General features: G+C 46.3%; 4 protein-coding genes across 9 annotated transcripts; 1 reads left to right on the forward strand and 3 right to left on the reverse strand.

Annotated features, from left to right (window-relative positions):
• The first annotated feature begins 56 nt into the window (after positions 1 to 56).
• Positions 57 to 890, forward strand: CG43232 (uncharacterized protein). 2 transcript variants are annotated; one of them, NM_001316382.1, is made up of 2 exons: positions 57 to 333; positions 394 to 890. In NM_001316382.1, exons 1-2 carry the CDS (start codon positions 187 to 189, stop codon positions 397 to 399), a joined length of 153 nt encoding a protein of 50 aa, NP_001303311.1. In that variant the 5' UTR covers positions 57 to 186; the 3' UTR covers positions 400 to 890. The 2 variants fall into 2 exon arrangements, with proteins under 2 accessions (NP_001303311.1, NP_001245920.1); NM_001258991.2 differs by having other exon boundaries at positions 394 to 488.
• On the reverse strand, positions 481 to 10,750 carry CG18304 (uncharacterized protein). 4 transcript variants are annotated; one of them, NM_001273240.1, is made up of 16 exons: positions 10,080 to 10,750; positions 8,673 to 8,887; positions 8,547 to 8,617; positions 7,461 to 7,651; positions 7,201 to 7,394; positions 6,139 to 7,141; positions 5,872 to 6,084; positions 5,160 to 5,250; positions 2,926 to 4,633; positions 2,742 to 2,844; positions 2,508 to 2,678; positions 1,983 to 2,447; positions 1,354 to 1,869; positions 1,046 to 1,273; positions 749 to 988; positions 481 to 686 (listed from the first exon to the last, which is right to left on the reverse strand). In NM_001273240.1, exons 2-16 carry the CDS (start codon positions 8,852 to 8,854, stop codon positions 621 to 623), a joined length of 5,442 nt encoding a protein of 1,813 aa, NP_001260169.1. In that variant the 5' UTR covers positions 8,855 to 8,887; positions 10,080 to 10,750; the 3' UTR covers positions 481 to 620. The 4 variants fall into 4 exon arrangements, with proteins under 4 accessions (NP_001260169.1, NP_609083.2, NP_001245921.1 ...); NM_135239.4 differs by lacking the exon at positions 5,160 to 5,250 and adding an exon at positions 5,476 to 5,812; NM_001258992.2 differs by having other exon boundaries at positions 7,461 to 7,669.
• Positions 10,751 to 11,113: 363 nt separating this feature from the next.
• On the reverse strand, positions 11,114 to 13,225 carry Fgop2 (Fibroblast growth factor receptor 1 oncogene partner 2). 2 transcript variants are annotated; one of them, NM_001273242.1, is made up of 2 exons: positions 13,070 to 13,225; positions 11,114 to 13,005 (listed from the first exon to the last, which is right to left on the reverse strand). In NM_001273242.1, the coding sequence occupies exon 2, from the start codon at positions 12,930 to 12,932 to the stop codon at positions 11,985 to 11,987; it is 948 nt and encodes a 315-aa protein (NP_001260171.1). In that variant the 5' UTR covers positions 12,933 to 13,005; positions 13,070 to 13,225; the 3' UTR covers positions 11,114 to 11,984. The 2 variants fall into 2 exon arrangements, with proteins under 2 accessions (NP_001260171.1, NP_609084.1); NM_135240.4 differs by having other exon boundaries at positions 11,676 to 13,005.
• Positions 13,226 to 13,399: 174 nt separating this feature from the next.
• On the reverse strand, positions 13,400 to 16,744 carry ihog (interference hedgehog). The gene is made up of 2 exons (NM_135241.2): positions 16,430 to 16,744; positions 13,400 to 16,360 (listed from the first exon to the last, which is right to left on the reverse strand). The coding sequence occupies exon 2, from the start codon at positions 16,347 to 16,349 to the stop codon at positions 13,689 to 13,691; it is 2,661 nt and encodes an 886-aa protein (NP_609085.1). The 5' UTR covers positions 16,350 to 16,360; positions 16,430 to 16,744; the 3' UTR covers positions 13,400 to 13,688.
• Positions 16,745 to 17,103: the final 359 nt, after the last annotated feature.

Here is a 17,103-nt window from a genome sequence, read left to right on the forward strand (position 1 = left end):
ACAAAATACTTTGAATATATACATAAATTGCAAGTAAATAGAATAAATGTCACTCACTCTTTTTATTTAAGTCTTGTGCCGCTCGATAATTCCTGGGATTGAAACGTATTTTCGGAACTCGAAATACGAATGACAGCTAAATTTGATTTTCGTGTGAAAAACTAAAGGAATCCTCCCCAGATCTCAATGTTGGAGCTCGTCGTGCTCTTTCTTCTCAGTTCCGTAACCTTTTTCTGTGCCCACCTGGAAAGCCCAACCACAAATTGGGCATATTTCTATGCATCTTGTCCAATCGTCATGGGGTTACTATCCGCTGGACTGGTTTACATAAATGTAGGTTTTGCCTCCGTGCAATACGAGTATATCAAATATTTCATTTTTTTTTCCACATAGAAATAGAAACAGACGTCACAAAGAATTATTTGAAAAAGATGACTTTATTTCGGCGAAGTGTTCAAATAAAAATGTATTAAACTATTTAAAAACAACAAATAATTATGATGACTTGGCAAGAGAACAAATTGCAATTCGGAAGCCAATGAGAGCGAGGGTTATTCGAACGTTCTACAGCTACGATTAGAATGAATCCTATGAGATTGAAACCTATTAACCGATGGTCACTACTTGGCTACGCGTCGTCTTGTCGTTGGTGTGGTGGGTGCTCCGGCGCTCGGTGGTTTGGGGATCTGCAATGGATAATCAGTTTTTAGAATCCGACGAGATTTTAGTTACAATCCAGATATCTTACAGAACGTATGGGTCTTGGTGTAAGGGAATTGGCAGGCGGCGGCTCGCGAGGTTGTGGTCCATCTGGATGTCCCACTACGGTGACGGCCACGGGTCTCTGGTCGGAACCGGCACGTTCCATGCTCTCGCTGCGAGAGGCGGATCCGGAGCGCTTGAACATGCCGGAAAGTCGGCCGCGAAGATCCTTCTTGCTCGATCTCATGTCGCTGGCCACGCTGATGTCCGAGTCAGATCCTTGAATCTGCAAACACATATAGGTTACATCAGCACTTAAATGCTAATCGTAGGTAGTTCTTACTGAAATTTCACTCTCGGAATTGCGACTGCTTTTGGTCAGGCTGCGCAGCTTGCCCATGATGCCCTTCTTCTTCTTGCGAGGTCCTCGAGGTATGTCGCTCTGTGTGGATCCACCGGATAGCCGCGAATCCAGGCGCGAGTCCAAGCTGGAGTCCCTGACCAGGCCACCCAGCTCAGAGTCTATGGATTGCATGGAGGACACGCTGCCATCGTCCTGGCGCCAAATATTCTGCAAGGAGTATCAAAGTTATTAAATGAAATACATATACAGTTCATAGAACATGGCTTAAGCGAATCTGTTTTGCGTACCTGATCTCTTTGTATGGAGTGATCAAGTGAGAGGCTCTTCCGAATCAGACTGCCATTGTTGGAGGAGTTACGGGACAAGCGTCCACCGCCTCGCTGCGATCCTGCCGCACTTGCCACCGAACTGGTGCTGCCATGCGGATCGTTCTCCTGCGAAGCAGCCCGACGCAGATTACTCCTCCTCATTCGGCTGCGCTCCTGTTCGTCCTCGTTGACCCGCTGGAACTTGCGCAACTCCTCCGAGGCTTCTGCCAGTCTGGCCAGGACACTGGTGATCTGGGAACTGCTCAGAGTGGGCGAAGGCGAGCGACTGCGGCGCACATTGGGTTGCTCCGGTCGCAAGTTCTTGTCGTAGCCAGAGCTGCTGCTGCTTCGAGCTGATCCGCCGCTGCCAACTATTTTCAGGTCAGGAGCTATCTTCACAAGCTCATCAACGGTCTGCAAAAGGGCGCCCACCTTACGGTCTCCGCCATCTGCCTCCATGCGTCGCTTGATCAGCTCCTTTTCATAGCGTTCACGCTGGAATTAAACATTAGGAAATGGACATTATTTCATTATTATCATTCGAAATATTCTAAATTACGTTAAATGAATATGAATGCGAGGTGAAAAAATATTTAAACAACACTGACCTCTCGTCTCAGCTTTTCGTTGGAGGTCCGCAGCTTTGCGTGTACGTCCCGGAGCTCCAAGAGATCGCACTGCAGCTCGGCGATCTTCTTGCGGCCCTCCTCCATTTCCTCTTCGGTGGCCCGCTTGATCTGGTCCAGCTTGCGCTTTGACTCCAGCCGCTCCTTGTCACGCTCCCGTTCCACTTCGAAGAGAGTCTGTCGCAAGTCTCGCGCCAGAGTGGAGGTTTCCTGCAGCAATCGCTGCTGATCCTCGCGCTCCTTCTGCCAGGACAGCTCCAGCTTGGTCTTCATGCCCGGCAGCTTCGTGCTGCCCGAACCGATGACGCGCTCCTCCTCGAACTCGTTGAGCTTCGACTGCATCTCCGATATCTTGATCTCATTGGCACTGCGCTCGGAGACGAGCTCCGTTTTTATCTTGCTGGACTCCAGCCTCGACTCGACCAGCTGATCTTCCAGATGACCAATCTGCAATCGAAAACATATATTAGCTTCGTGCCAAAGGTAGTGTCTTCAGTGTTTTCAAACCTGCTGTTCGAGATAGGCAATCTTGCTCTTATCATCATCATCGCTGCTGTGCATGGAGCCGCGACTCTGTCTTCCGGTATTGTTGGCCTTGAGGTCGCCAATCTTCTTCTGGGCCACTTCCAGCATCTGTTTGAATGCATCGCGATCCTTTTTGAAACGTTCGCACTGGCGCTGTTTTTAAGGATATTATTATGTGTGATCTTTTTAATATATAATGTATATAATTGTTTTTACCTGCATTGAGGTTAATTCTCCGCTCAGATTCTTCACCTGTTGCTCATAGCGAAGTCTAACTGTGGCCACTTCGGATTTCATCTGCAGTTCAGTGCTCTGTAATCTGTAATATACAAAGAGCACGAATTCAAGTTTAATATCTAACATTTCTTTGTCTAATCTTTGAGAAGGGGCGTCCACTTACTGTTCCTTGAGCTCCCTGATTTCTGCCTCTCGCCTCGCTCCGTGTCCATTAAGCGAGGATTGCGCCTGCTCAATCCGGTTGTAGTCGCTTAGCTTGCCATTCAGATCGTCGTTATCCTTGCGCAGCTGGAAGACCAGGTCGATGTTCATCTCATTCTCCCGACGCAGGCGCTCATACTCGTGCTCCTTCTCCGCCAGTTTGTTTTTGAGAACGGTGCGCTCGTACTCGGCCCCATTGCCGTTGACCGTTTTGAGAGCCTTGGCCTGGAGATCGGCGATCCTCTTCTGGGCCTCACTCAGTTTGCGAGCCATGTCGGTGCGCTCGATGCGAATGGTGTCCATTTCGGCGATTTTCTGCTTGCTGGCATTCAGTTCGGCCTGGAGACTCTGCTTCTCGGTGGTGAGTTGGGCACGCATCAGGATGGTTTCCTCGGAGAGCTTCTCCCAGTGATTGTTGAGATCCTCGTAGCGTTTCTGTTCGGCGCTCAGTGAGGCCTGCACTTCCTCCACTTGCTTCTTGAGATCCTGCACCTGTTTGCTGTCCGATTTGCTAGCCTTGGTCTTTAGATCCTTGATCTCCTTCTCCAAACTGGACTTGCTCTTCTCGGCCGACTTCTTGGCACTGAGCAGTTCGGCATCTAGTTGGCTGATCTTGGCCTCCAGTTTTTCCTTCTCCTTGGCCTGTTTTTCCATGTCCTTCTCCAGGCTGGACAGCTTCTCCTTTTCCCGCTTGCTTTGCGACTCCCAGGTGGACTTGCTCGTTTCGCCCAGCTTCAGTTGGGCTTCCTGCTTCTTCACCTTGTCCTCCAAGTCCTTCAGCTTGGAGTTTAGCTTCTTGGCTTCCTCATCGCCGCGTTTCAGTTTTTGCTCCAACTCGCTGACCTTGCTGCTTGATCCGTTCAGGAGTTTCAATCGCTGGACATCGCCTTCGGCGAGGGAAAGCTTTTGCTTACACTTCCGCAAATCCTCCTCCAGCGCTCCCTTGGCCGATTGCAGGGCTTTCAGCTGATCGGTCCCGCTGGAGCTGAGCATGACGCGCATTTCGCTGATCTCGTCCTCCAGCTCCTCCACCCATTTCTTGAGATGGCTCTTGGGCGTCAGGTCGTTTACCCTCTTGGCGGTGCGCGGTGGCAGCTTGTCCTCCGCCTCAAGCTGCATCCGTTTGAGCCGGGCCGTCAGCTCGTCCCTTTCCCGTTGAGCTTGGGCCAGGGACTCCTTCATCTTTTGATCCACTTCTCCAGTCTTTTCGCTCGCCTTTCGCAGCGCCAGCAGCCGTTTGTTCTCCTTGGCCAGCTTGTCGTTCTCCGTTTCGAGTGTGTCCAGCTTACTTAGCTGATTCTTGAGCGAGTCCACCGTCTGCTCCTTTTCGGTAAGCGTCCTGCGAAGCTGGACCAACTCTTCGTTGAGCGTCTTCACCTTCTTTTCGGCCGCACTGGACGATGTTCCGAGACTGAGAAGCGAGGACTTGCTGCCATTGGAGCTGTCCTGGCGGAGCTTTGCCTGCAGTTCCCTCACGTACTTTTTGGACTCGGCGTTCTCCTTCTCCAGATCCTCCACCTTGAGTCGTAGAATTGAGGCCTCCTGCTCGTTAAGCTCCAAGAGAATTCTCAGCTCGGCGGGATCATCCTCGTCGGAGATTCCCTCATCGCGATCAGCATGGACCTCGGGAGCCAATCGATGAGGATGCGGTGTGGGACTCAGCTTGCGACCTGAAGTACAGTGAGAAAATAAATTGTCAAGTTTGCAAATATAACATATTAATCACGATTTAAGTTAGTTACTAGCAATTGGACATAGATTTTATGATTAGTTACGGTTAAATAAATGTGCAGCCGCAAAAAATGGCAATTAACCGATTCGGTTTATTCATTAATAAGCAAATGAAAAGTTTAAACTTAAATCTTAGTTAGTTGGTTAAGTTAAAAACCTTGAAGGTCAGTTATGAAAAAAAAGTCACTCCAGCTATGGAATTTATGTGACCTTATCCTGAATGAAAGTGGTTACTTTACACAGTTGTCACTTAATATGAAAAATTCAAAAATTAAATTATATGATGAACATGTTAAAAACTACAGAACTTTAGATTGAGTTATTCTGATTTTGCATTTCAAAGTCAAAAGTGACAACCATGTCAGTAGTATTTGGATGACTTAATCCTGATGAAGTTGTTTACGAACTAAAGTTAAGTACTTAGTTAGATTAAGGCTCTACTTCGCTGTATTGTTTGGTTCGTACTTCTTGAGCGCGTTGCCATTTTTTTCAACTGCATCATCAAAGACTCATTTTCATCCTCGAAACGAGTCACCTTTTTCCTCAAATGTTCAGCCTGAAACACAAAAACGTGATTTATTGCAACTGAATAATGACGAGTGAGTAAGAATTATAGATCGAATACTCGTAAACCCATTCAGAGATCGTTTTCGAGGATAAAAATAGTTTTGCAGAGCTCGGACGAATAAAAAAGAACATAAACTGGTTCTACAAATGGTTACTACACGAAAAAAAAAGGCATTGTATCGGATCGAATCCTTTTGGCTGAGGTTCTTGGTACCTGCTCCACTCAAAAGGACATGTGAAATGGCGCTGGGAAAGAGCAGCGAACCGGACTGTCCCACTCTGGACGATGACGATGGTGGAAAGAGCCCCGCAAATGGAGACGACATTGTTTCTCTTTCGATTGAAACATTTCTATCGGGCACTTCGAAATCGGTTTGCGTGACAGCCACATTGGAGGTCACCAAGTTCTCCACACTGGTAGACATATCGCTCTGAACCGTTGCCACTGTCTGTGTGCCTCGGGGAAAGGCCACCACCTCGAGTGGCACCTCGGTTTGAGTACCACAACTGAATCTAACACGCTTTCGCTCGCGATCCCTAAGTCGCTGAAGCTTTGCGTAAAATGGTCAAGTGATTAGTCGAGTGGGTTGTGTGCGTCAATGGGCATTACCTCTTCTTCCGCGAATTTTAGTTGGTCCTTTAGGTCTGTCTCCCGCTCAATGGAGTCCTGCAGCTCGCGTTGCAAGTGCTGCGGATCTTCTTGGGAGCCACCACGCGTCAAGGACTCTCGGGTGAATTTGGCATCCGCCGACGTCGACTTGCCTAGGACACCCAGCATGGGTGCCTTCTTCTTGCCAGGATTGCGTAGCTCCTCGGCTTCCGCCTAGGAAGTTTATTTATTAGTAAATACTTTTGGAAATCAACTTAGCTGATTAACCTGCAACTTTCGGGTTAGCTCATTGGAGAAACGCAGCTCCTCCTCCAGTTTCTTGATCTTATTGGAAAGCTCAGCATTGAAGGAACTTTGGCGTTCCTGCTCCAGGGTTTCGATCTTGCGATCACTCTTCTTCAACTTGAAGCTGAGAATGCGACAGTTTTTGGTGGCCTTCTCGAGATCCTTCTGCAGACTGGTCTTGGCCTTGACCTCGTCGTCGCGGAAGGTGTCCTGCACCTCGTCCATCTCTGCCTGCAGGTTGAGAATCTCCTTCTTGGCGCTTTGGTTCTCCTCCATGAGCTCCTCGCAGATCTGCTCGGCGGCCTGTAGCTTTCGCCGCAGCTCGGACTCGCTACCCTTGTTCTCCAGCTCCTTCATCCGCAAGTTAAGTTTGCGTTTGTCCTCCGTTACCCGATCCAGCTGCTCCTTCATTTCGTTCAGCTTCTGCTGGAGATTAAGTGCTTCCGAGGCTGCTGTCCGATTCGAGGCGGTATCCATGGAGGCCAGACGTCGCAGAAGAATATCACTCTTTTCCCGCTCCGCTTTTTCCGCCCGTGTCTTCATCGTTTCCAGCTCCAGTTTTAGCGCCTTCATTTGCTCTTGCATGCCATTTGTGTCCTGGCTCTTGGATGCAGTGCTGGCGGTGCTACTGGTGCTGTTGGAGTGGGATATCGATGCAGCGGGAACGGTTTGTCTTTTGATTTCTTTGCTAGCCACTGAATCCGCCTCCTTGCGACGAACCGAGCTCGAACTCGTCGAAGAACTGGACGTAGACGTGACGACCTTCACCTCATTGCTGGCGGATGTGGAATTTGAGGTTTTCAGGGAGGTGCTGCTGCTGTTACTGCTGGACGCCGTCGTGGTGGAAGCCACCGCCACTTTCTTTGGCGGTAGGGCAGCTCGCTTCTGTTCGGCTTGGGCCAATTGGTTTAGGGAAGTACCCGACTTGCTGCGCTCCGGACGATCGGGTACCACTGGTGTGGGTGTAGCTGTAGACTCGCTTTCTCTAATAGATAAAATTTAACATTATTATCTTGCTTATCTCTGAAGATTGCAATTGCTTACTCTTCCCTCCGCGGAACTGATCGCTCCCGACTGTTTTCCCGGGAGTTGAGACTGCGCTGCTTCTTGAGAAGATTCATTTTACGGACACGCTCTGCTAGACTGTCTGTCGATAGGATGACTAACTCATCTGGAATACTTGAAGTTTTACTGGGTGAGGATGTGACACGGGTTGGCGGTGTAATGGCGTGTTCCACCTAGGAAATACAAATCACGCAGAGCGTAAAAGACATCTTCTATAGCCGGTCACCATGCAATCTTACCTCCTTGATGTCCAAGGCGGTGGTATGGCGTCGCGGTGGAACCGGCAGCTTTACAGTGACAGCCACATCCTGATCCTCGGCGGAGGATGCTGCTCGACTGGTGGATGCCGTAGCCGGCGGGCGGCGAGCCACATTGTCCGGCTCGTCGATATCCGGCGTGGAGGCCCATGACTGCGGACGCTTCCTCAGCTCTACATTGAAGTGGACAACTAGGCTCAGTAAGGGCGTCAGGTGTGTTGCATGCAGGTGCAAGTTGCGAGTTGCAGTTTGCAATTAGCGTTCGATTCCACTCGGAGCCGTGGGTGCGAGAGTGAGACAAACGGATGCCACAGAACGAGCGAGAGAGAGAGCGTGGGAGCGCAGTACAGATCACGCGTGGCATGGTAGTAGTTAACATTAACGGTTCATTTAATGCAGAGATTAGTGTTGAGAGAAAGTAAGAGAGAGCGAGACAGAGACAGACACAGAGCAATAGAGATGACACAGTTGGCGGTGGTTTTTTGTGCACACGCAGAGTGAGAGTGAGAGAGATAAGTAGACAAACACATTGATTAAGATTCGTAACAATTTTTTAAGCAACTTACTATAACTAAATGTCAGAGGAACAATTTCTCAATGGTAAAAATACTTTAAGAACCAAATTATTTCAAAAACTACATATATTGTTATGTTTCTAGCAGGTTTATGAAAGTATAAAACAGTGAAATTAAGAGTTTGGACAAATTTTTCTAGTTTACTAGTTGCATTGAGAAATCGTTTTTTTAATTAATACATGTATTAAACATAAACAATTTTAATACTTAAAACAATAACCGATTGACAAGGGTACTGAAACTATTTGAATTCTACACAAACATTATAATCAACAACTTAACAAATACTATTAAATAGATTAAGCTTATAATGCATATAAATATTCCATTTATTCCACGTTCTCGATACCATTACTATGATTTTTTGCGAGAACACACTCAGCTACAAAGTTAAGTTAGCTTCTAGCGCTGATTAACAATAAACAAAAGTGATCGTCTTTATTTTAATCATAAAGTTTATAGATTTCTTAACCGTTGCGAGTGGCATTCATACCTATATCATTGCCATTAGTTGCGTTTGCACTGGTAAGATTTTGAGTTGACGTCCACGTCCGCGAAGAGGGTCTATAAAATAAAGTATTATGTATGTTCAAAGGTGGAAATCCCGGGAAGATCTTACCGAGAACTCTGGGCATCGGAGAGATTGGGCGAGGAGGCGGCCACCTCTTCGCCGGCTCTGCGGGCTCCATGCTCCTTGTAATCCCGGAAGCAGCGCTTACATCGCGTGGGATACCGAGTCTGGGGATGAAAGCCGAGTGGGCACAACTGGTCGCCTTTCAGCGATGGGTACAGATGATGCATCTGTTCTCGTACAACTTATCAGCTTTTCTTTTTCTGCAAGAGTTGAAGTGTGAAGTCCTCTCAAGCCAACGCTTTATTTTATAATTAACACGGTATGCGTAACATCTCACTACTGGTTTTATTTATTTATTTTTTTCTTTTTGTTTAAAATCTTTTAAATTTACATTTGCTATTTCTATGTACTTTTCGCACGATCCCAATACCCAATTGACTGCGCAAGTCTGTGGAATTTCTGGCACTAAGCCAAATCGACAAAAGAATTTTGTACACGTTCATCAAATACTTAAACATTTACATTTCGTTATCATTCACTTGGCCATTGGTTCTAAATTGAATAGCTGCCTGGTTTGATGGCTATTGTCAACGTGAGTTGGAAGTGCAGATGTAGATCAATGCCTTCGATTAATTAACTATCCCTCATTGGAAGACAGATATATTAACTCTGAGAAACAAAAAATGAAACTGATTTAAAAATTAACTTACTAAAAAAAGGAAATCAGCAAGTCGATTTAACATACATATGTATGTATATCTTGGAATTTATTCTATTTTTAAAAAGAGGTGATAATATGCATTCTTATATTCGCATTGATACACATATACAAATATTAACTTTAACTATAATTATAAAAATGTTTAAAATCTGGATTTAAATGTAACCATTGCTAAGAATACTTAAAAAATGATAAGTAACTTACTAGTTACTAGTACTATGATTGAAGAAAAAACTCCTAACAACAAAAGCTTCACATCCTTAAACTTTGACTTTTCTAATTCAATTTCAAATCATCCTTCATATCTGTCACTTCAGTCAGGCATAAACAATCGAATGGAAATGGTAAATATAAACAATAACAAATATGTATCCATCTATTTGAGTATTTTTAGAGCGATCTATGAGTAGAAAGAGAGCGAGATAAGCTGGCACAGGTGGAAGCTAGTTGCGCAGGCGATTTTCCGCCGCTTGCGCATGTTTTTTGTTCTTTTGGCGAAAATGGCGAAACTCAAACGAAAGAGCGCGATGCGAAGAGAAAGGCGAAGAGAAAGCGCGGAGCTTTCACCACTCCTTTCTCTGTGCGCTCTGCTGCTGCGATGATTGCAAATCCCTAGTGCGTTTATAAATAATTACCAGCGTTTTAACCTATTTTCATCTAAGGCGCTCTGTTTTTCGTCGGCGCTGGCACTTGCAAAATGTGTGACTTAATTTAGAACGCAGTGGACTTACACGAAATACTTCCGCATTTAGAATAATTTGCGGCTGGACGACGGGGAATGGGGCCAGCCTCTTGGATGTGGAAGTGGATGTGGATGTTGATGGTTGCGTAACCGTCGGGATTCAGTGCGTTTCGACACGGATTATACAGCAGTTTGGAGCATTGGTGTACATATGTAGATTCTTACAGGGATTGGAATCCCCAAAGCCTTTCGTTCACTTTCGATCACACACACACAAACACTCGGTTGCTGCTTGGTTGATTTAATTTTGGAATATTCACTTTATACAAAACATTTACGGCCACAGAAATTGGCTGTGTTTTATAAATAGCATAGTTTTCTTCTTGCTAAATGGCAGCGCACTTCCCATAAATCTACCCAGACGATTTTCAAATGCAAGACTCTCCGGAAATATCGTTAGATTTGGATCAATAGCTTATTATTAGAGGGATATATCTTTATATCAACCATGCGATCCAGGCAGTTTTCAATTTTTCACCCGATTCACATTCATGTACAAAGGCCAAGCACGTATGTGCCTATATATTTATATAGCTTTAATATAACCGTCGATTGCCCGAGCACTCGAAATACTTATATAGATGGCTGCCATGCGAACCGGGCGCAGTTCCTTGGCACTTTTTTTTCGGCTGCGAACGCGTTGAAAATCGACGAGAAACTAAATTTAAATTATTTCTGAAAGCTTCAACTACCTACCAGTCGTGCGAGAAAAGTGTTTTCCTCAAGAGAACCGATATTTTGGCGCAGAGAATCGATGAGAGCGATTCGAAAATTATTCAAAAATATTCAAGTCCAAGCCAATTGAAAGTTTCAGCCATAAATCTTTACGGGTATCCATATAATATTACTTTTACACTTCAGGTTCCATATTTATCAAAATTACAAAAATGTATTTGATAGAATTAAAGAAAAAAAACACTGTAACTAATAATAATAATAATTACTTCAATAATATCTATTCAAAAAATTGGTTTTCCTAATTTTCCATATTGATTAATAACCAAATTAAACTTAAACAATACAATAATGAAATTATTTAAAATTTTTTAAACCCCAATATTTTGCCTTTGGAATCTTAAGCTTCTAAAATTATAGTTATTACTGCTGTTTTTTTTTCTCATGGCAGATTCTGTTCAACTTGGTTCATTGTGTAATAAGTTGACTTTTTGAAAATTAACATGACTATATCATAAATCTTCTGCTCGATAACCATTGATAACCATTGTGGCAAATGTTAATTTTAGTGGCTATACTTTATTCATATTTAAACTCCACACAAGTATGTGTGTATATCAAGTTCTGATCAGCCTTACTCGATAAGCAATGAGTCATATCCAATGAATTATTTAACCGCTTCTCTGTTTGGCTGGGATTTAGAATGGCCAAATTTAAAAAGCCTTCTAACAAAAATATTCAAATTCATGGGAGGGGCGCATAATAGATGGGATTCTACTCGTAACATCTTTTGGGAAATAACTTAAGAATTAGTTAGCTTACGGAGTAGCAATCTAAAGCAAAGTTACATCTTATTTAAATACACTACTGAAATACATTTGTATGTTAAATTAAATATGCTCATTCCTTTGGTTATTCCCCGATTTGTATTGGAATTTATTTAGCAAACCATAAAATCGACAGGGTACATTGTACATTACATTTGTGTGGGTGTGAGTGTGTTTACCTCGTTTTAAATAATAAACTTCATTGTTCTCAATGCGTATGGACAATATGTTGAAATTCGTATTATGTATAAATTACTTAGAGATTATCAATCGCTAAGAGCTAATGCAGGTTATGTGGGCCCTCTTCGTGCGCGGCCTGTTTTGTGAGTGGGTGAGTAAATACGATTCAAATGAAGACCAAACGAATCAACAACGTTGCACAGCAGCACCTATCATGTTGCGGGCGCTACTGTCGCCTGATCCTCGACAGATTCGTTAGACGTCGTCGCTGGCGGCGGTGCACTGGTTGTGTTGACTGCAGGTCCGTTATTGTTATCATTCGCCAGCGGCTCTTCCCCCGGCGGCGCCGTCTCCAATGTCACACTTGGTGCTTGTGTTTCACTTTGACTATGCACTGGTGCAGTGTTAAATGAGTTCGTGGTGCCGGCGACTTTAGCCGGTTGCTCCGGACTGCTGTACATCTGGATAACCGAGTTGTTGTTCATGTTTTCCACCGAGGCGCCCGATATGGACAGATCGTCGGCGGAGTCGTCCGCCGTACTGTCCGTTTGCACAGCCTTCTCCTCCAGCAGGTGGTCGCTCTCACGAATCGGTCGCTGCGAGGAGCCGTACTGCTTGGAGATTTGCAGCAGCTCGCGCAGCGTTTCGTTCTCCAGACGCAGCTGGGATATGGTCTGCAGCTCTCGCTGCACGACACCGTCATCTACACTTGCAGCTAGCTGCATCACTGCTGCCATTTCGTTGATCTTCTCGCGCTGCTCCCGGATCACCTGCCACATGCGTTCGTTGTACAGCTCCTTAAAGCTAAACTTGCTATCCAGGACCTTGGAGACGGTGTGCTCGCGATACTTTTGCATCATCAGCTCCATGGCACGCTCGTAGTCCTCAATGAAGATCTTTAGCTCGCGATTCTCTTTGAGTATCTCCGAGCTGTTGATGTTTTGCTGCTGAATGCGATTCACCATGTCCGCGTTGGTCTTGTTGTTCGAAATGCGGTTGAGTGATTCAATGTCGTCCTGATACTGGCGAAGGCTCTCCACCAGCCGATTGTTGTTCTCCGCCTCCTCGAGCAGCGCCGTGCCCAGGGCGTCCAGGTCCTTCACCCGACTGGCCATGCGCTGCGCATCCATTATAATCTGGCCCACGGATAGGTTCGACATCCTGCCCAATTCAGTCCAGTTGCGATTTTTGGATTTGTATTGTTTTCGGGGGCCAGGCCCTCTGCTGCTGGCACTGCGAAAACAAAGGGAACCGCTTAAATTTGTGCACTTTCTGGGGCCTACGAGCAGTGTCTTACGTTCGGTGCGGGTAAGGTGCAGCTTCGTCCCTAGCGTAACAGCTTCATTTGATTTTCCGGCCAAAATATGTAGGAATAGAAACGATTTTAATAGAAATTTTGACGACGACCCAATTATTGGCTGACAGCTTATTAAATCCCAAACGCCATCGGATGTTGCACAAATCCCTAACGCCACTCATTGAATGCGAAAAAATACTGTTTCAACACTTGATATACCGCAAATATACCAAAGATTTAAATTATAATTTTGTTTTTTAACTTTTAGCTTGAGATGTCATTTTTTTGGCTAAATCCTTTATGTTTATGTTAAAAAACTCTTTTAAGGTTAAAAGGTGAAGCTACAAGCTTTATTGTCATTTTTGTATAGGTCATTAAGAAGCTATCAGTACAGATTTTGATCTTATCGCGAAAAATGGAAGACTTAGCGTAGAATGGACATAATGCTATGTTCTTAAACGATCATGCATACATAAATCTAGTTATGTCTATTTAAGTACCTATTTAAGTACAAACAGCAAAGGTTTTGTCATTCAAAGTGGTAGATAAAACAGAGGTAGAGGAATAGCATGGTACATCGGGCGTAGGGATGCACAGACTAAAGATCACGAGATTGCGATTACACGCCAACGCTGTTGAGGCTGCCGGAGGAGAGGTTCTCGGAGCGACTGGACAGACGGGGGCGTTTCATGAGTACACGACCCGGCTTGCCGGGATTTTCGATGGAACCCGCCTCTGCGGATTGATTTAGATTGTTGTTGTTGCCGTTGTTGGAGCCATTGCTGCCGCCAGCACGTTCCAGCGTGCGTTGTGAGCGACGCAGCGAGGAGGAGGACATCCTGCGCAGCGTGGGATCGTAGTCATAGCTCGACGGCCGCTGATAATAGGGCGCATCCTGGTCTGTGTCATTCTTCTCCTCCAGCGCCTGCTGCTGCTGCTGGGCGAGTGGATTCAAGGTTATGTGGATGTGTCGTGTTCGCTGGCGCTGCTTGGTGGGCGAGCAGTTGCCCAGCGGCACAAAGTCATCTCTCAGCTCCGCCATCCGTGGCTTGTTTGGATTGTTTCCCCGGCTTCTGGAATTCCTACGCCGGCAAACACAGAAACAGGTGCTAATCAGAAGCAGAATGAGCACTGCCCCGCCGCCGATTGTTCCCGTCAGCATGGGACTCATATTGAATGTCTCGTTATGACTGGGAGTTGTTGTATCGCGGTCGCCCATTTGCAGTGTTGGCTCCTCTGTGGTGCTGGTTTTGGGACGTTGGGTGCGCCCCTGCTTAAGGGCACTAAATTCGGATGCAGAGGCGGCACTGAAGGACTGCAACTTGAACTCGTACATGGTGGCCGTCTCGAGGGGTGCTATTTTAAAGCTTCTAGCATGGGCTCCTTCAATGGTTGCCTTGAAATATTCCCCTGCCGAGGACGAGGGTCGATAGTAGGCGTAGTAGCCAGTGATCAGGTGTTCATCCGCATCGCTGGCTAGACTCCAGTGCAGCACCACAGCGGTTTCAGAGTATTCCTCGATCTCCAGAAGCTCTGGCACCGGCATCGGATCAAGTGCTGCACCTGGCTGCAGGTAAAATTTCGCCGAGGTATTACTTTCCTTATTGTCATTGTTGGAGTAAACGGCTAGGATGCGGAAACGATAGGTGTGCTGAGGCTTCAGGTCCGTCACCGAAGCCGTGAAGCTCTTGCCCAGCTCGGAGTTCCACTTCGGTTTTCCATACGGTATATTATCGTTGGTTGTCTGCCAGTTCTTGCGCTTGCCAACCATGCGGTACTGAACCTTAAAAATGACAATTGGTAACCCATCGTTTCGGGGCACCATCCAGCGCAACATTACGGATTCATCGCTAAGTCGGGTTACATTTGGAGGAGTCGGTGGATACATCTGCTTCTGCCTGGAACCCTGATTGGGCTTGGGCCTGTGTGTACCCCCCGATTCCCGGGGTTCCTGAATCTGCTTGGGATTCACCTGCAGCAGTGTACCCGCACTGTGCTCACCAAGTCTGTTTCGTGCAAAGCATTGGACATAGCCCGCATGACGCTTCAAGACGCTGTGCAATATCAGGAAATTATTGGAGAGCTCAGCCTCAGAATCATCGATGCTGCTGTGACCGTTCAGCAGCCAGTAGATCTCTGGCGTTGGCACTCCTGTGGCCTTACACTCCAACTTCAAACGATCGCCCTCGTTGGTAAGATCGGCCCAGGGTGGTCGCACAATCTGAGGCGGCTGCTCGACATGCACTTTTATGTAGTGTTCTAACGCAGGCCGCACTCCATTATCTTGAAAGCAAATATAGGTGCCAGCATCATTAACTCGGGTGTTGGATATCTCCAAAGCGTGTCCAAATACTTTCGAACGCTTGTTCTTAACAGCTCCCACGACATCGGGACTGCTCCAGACAACCGTCGGTGGCGGTGAGCCAACTCCAGGACACAGCAGCAACAGCGAACTCCCTTCGCGTATGGTAATTTCTTGGGAGCTCGGCTGTCCCCTGAGCAAGTGTGGAGATTTACTCTCCGACCTCTGCTCTGGTGTAACCTGTAGTTGCAGCGAGCCGGGCAGCTGAATTCTCTCGCCAGAGGCAGGATTGGTTGCCTGGCAGGAATAGCTGCCTGACGACTCGGAGGATACATTGCTTAGAAAAAGATTTCCATTGGTTCCGATGAACTCCGGTTTGATTTCCACTCCGTTTCGATAGTAGGACCAACTGGCAGATGGATTCGATTGCACCTGTTGTCCGCAGGACCAGAGCACAGAGTTTCCAGCAGACACCCGCCATTGGAGGGGTGATTCCGATTCCTGAGCGTCCACCAGGCTAGTGCTGGCCAGCTCCAATCGAGCAATGGTAGACGTGACCACCAGCGGACCGAACCAGCCAACGCATCGGTACTCGCCTAGAGTGTCTGGTCGGACGAGCACCCTCAGTCGCGAGATGGCCGCCTCCTGGGAGACATTCGCTTTGGCCGTGCCTGTCTTAAGGTACTTGAACCCCGCTCCCGGAGATCTGCTGGACCGGTGGCTCCATTCGAAGCGCTCTGGCTGCAAACTGGTCTCGCACTCCAGCACCACCTCGTCTCCCAGGGGCGCCACCAAAGATTCGGGTGCGCGAAGAATTCGCACGCCAGGCGATGGATGCGCGGGATGTGCGGGATGTGCGGGATGTGCGGGATGTGCAGAGTGGGCAGGATGGGCGGGGGACTTCTCCAAAACCGGAATTGCTTCGAGCCGCGACGTCAGCAGCGAAAAGAGCAGCAGCGAGGATGTGAGCAGCGTCATTGGAGGGGGCACTGAAAATTTCACGAAAATATCATTGAATATTTGAACTCAAAGGATTAAGAGTTAATGGCATTACTCACCTTATTATGGGATTTTAGACTGATTCTAGGTGGGGAAACGCGTTTGCGTTTGCGCAGTTAATAATTTTCACTCTCGGCTATCGCGCATCACTTATGGCTTATATACATATGTGTGTCTGTGTGCGTGCGTGGAATCGTGGGCCTAAATTATTTATGCACATTACACGTTAACGACGCAGCTCCATAAAATCATTGTATCTTTAATTCGGGCTTCGATCGGGCCCCGAAGCCACCGGACAAGCACATGCACTCAACAAGTCAAATAAACAATGGCATTTATTATTCCATGGGGATGCTGGAACTGGAACTGGAGAACGAACCGCGACGCTGGTTCAGATGCATTGCATCGTTCACCGGCGAACCGGTGATTCCGAATTCATCGGTTCATCGCGGTACAGTGGACTGAATCTATCTGGTATCAGATCAAATTCATTTATTCAGTTCATATTGAAACTTACTCAAAAGCACTCGTTATTAAATTGATTTTAATTAAGTAAAAAAATATTTAGTAATATTAATATTAATTTATATTATACAAAAGCTACATATATTTTTAGAAAATAATAAACACCAAATCATGTAAGATTTACGACGTTATATAGTCAATGGCACCATAGTCAATGAATTTGAAGTGTAGTTTCTTTGTACATTTATATAGAATTATGAATTCAGCT

This window comes from Drosophila melanogaster, chromosome 2L, assembly GCF_000001215.4.
Source record: "Drosophila melanogaster chromosome 2L".
NCBI classification, from domain to species: domain Eukaryota; kingdom Metazoa; phylum Arthropoda; class Insecta; order Diptera; family Drosophilidae; genus Drosophila; species Drosophila melanogaster.

Excerpts from the sequence above, each read along its gene's own strand:
- CG43232 (NM_001316382.1), top strand. The coding sequence starts at position 187 with ATGTTGGAGCTCGTCGTGCTCTTTCTTCTCAGTTCCGTAACCTTTTTC.
- CG18304 (NM_001273241.1), bottom strand. The coding sequence starts at position 8,854 with ATGCATCATCTGTACCCATCGCTGAAAGGCGACCAGTTGTGCCCACTC. Across the intron at positions 5,813-5,871 it reads TAAAATTCGCGGAAGAAGAG|CTTCAGCGACTTAGGGATCG; the intron begins GTAATGCCCATT and ends TTTTACGCAAAG. Across the intron at positions 2,679-2,741 it reads GAGAATTAACCTCAATGCAG|CGCCAGTGCGAACGTTTCAA; the intron begins GTAAAAACAATT and ends CCTTAAAAACAG.
- Fgop2 (NM_001273242.1), bottom strand. The coding sequence starts at position 12,932 with ATGTCGAACCTATCCGTGGGCCAGATTATAATGGATGCGCAGCGCATG.
- ihog (NM_135241.2), bottom strand. The coding sequence starts at position 16,349 with ATGACGCTGCTCACATCCTCGCTGCTGCTCTTTTCGCTGCTGACGTCG.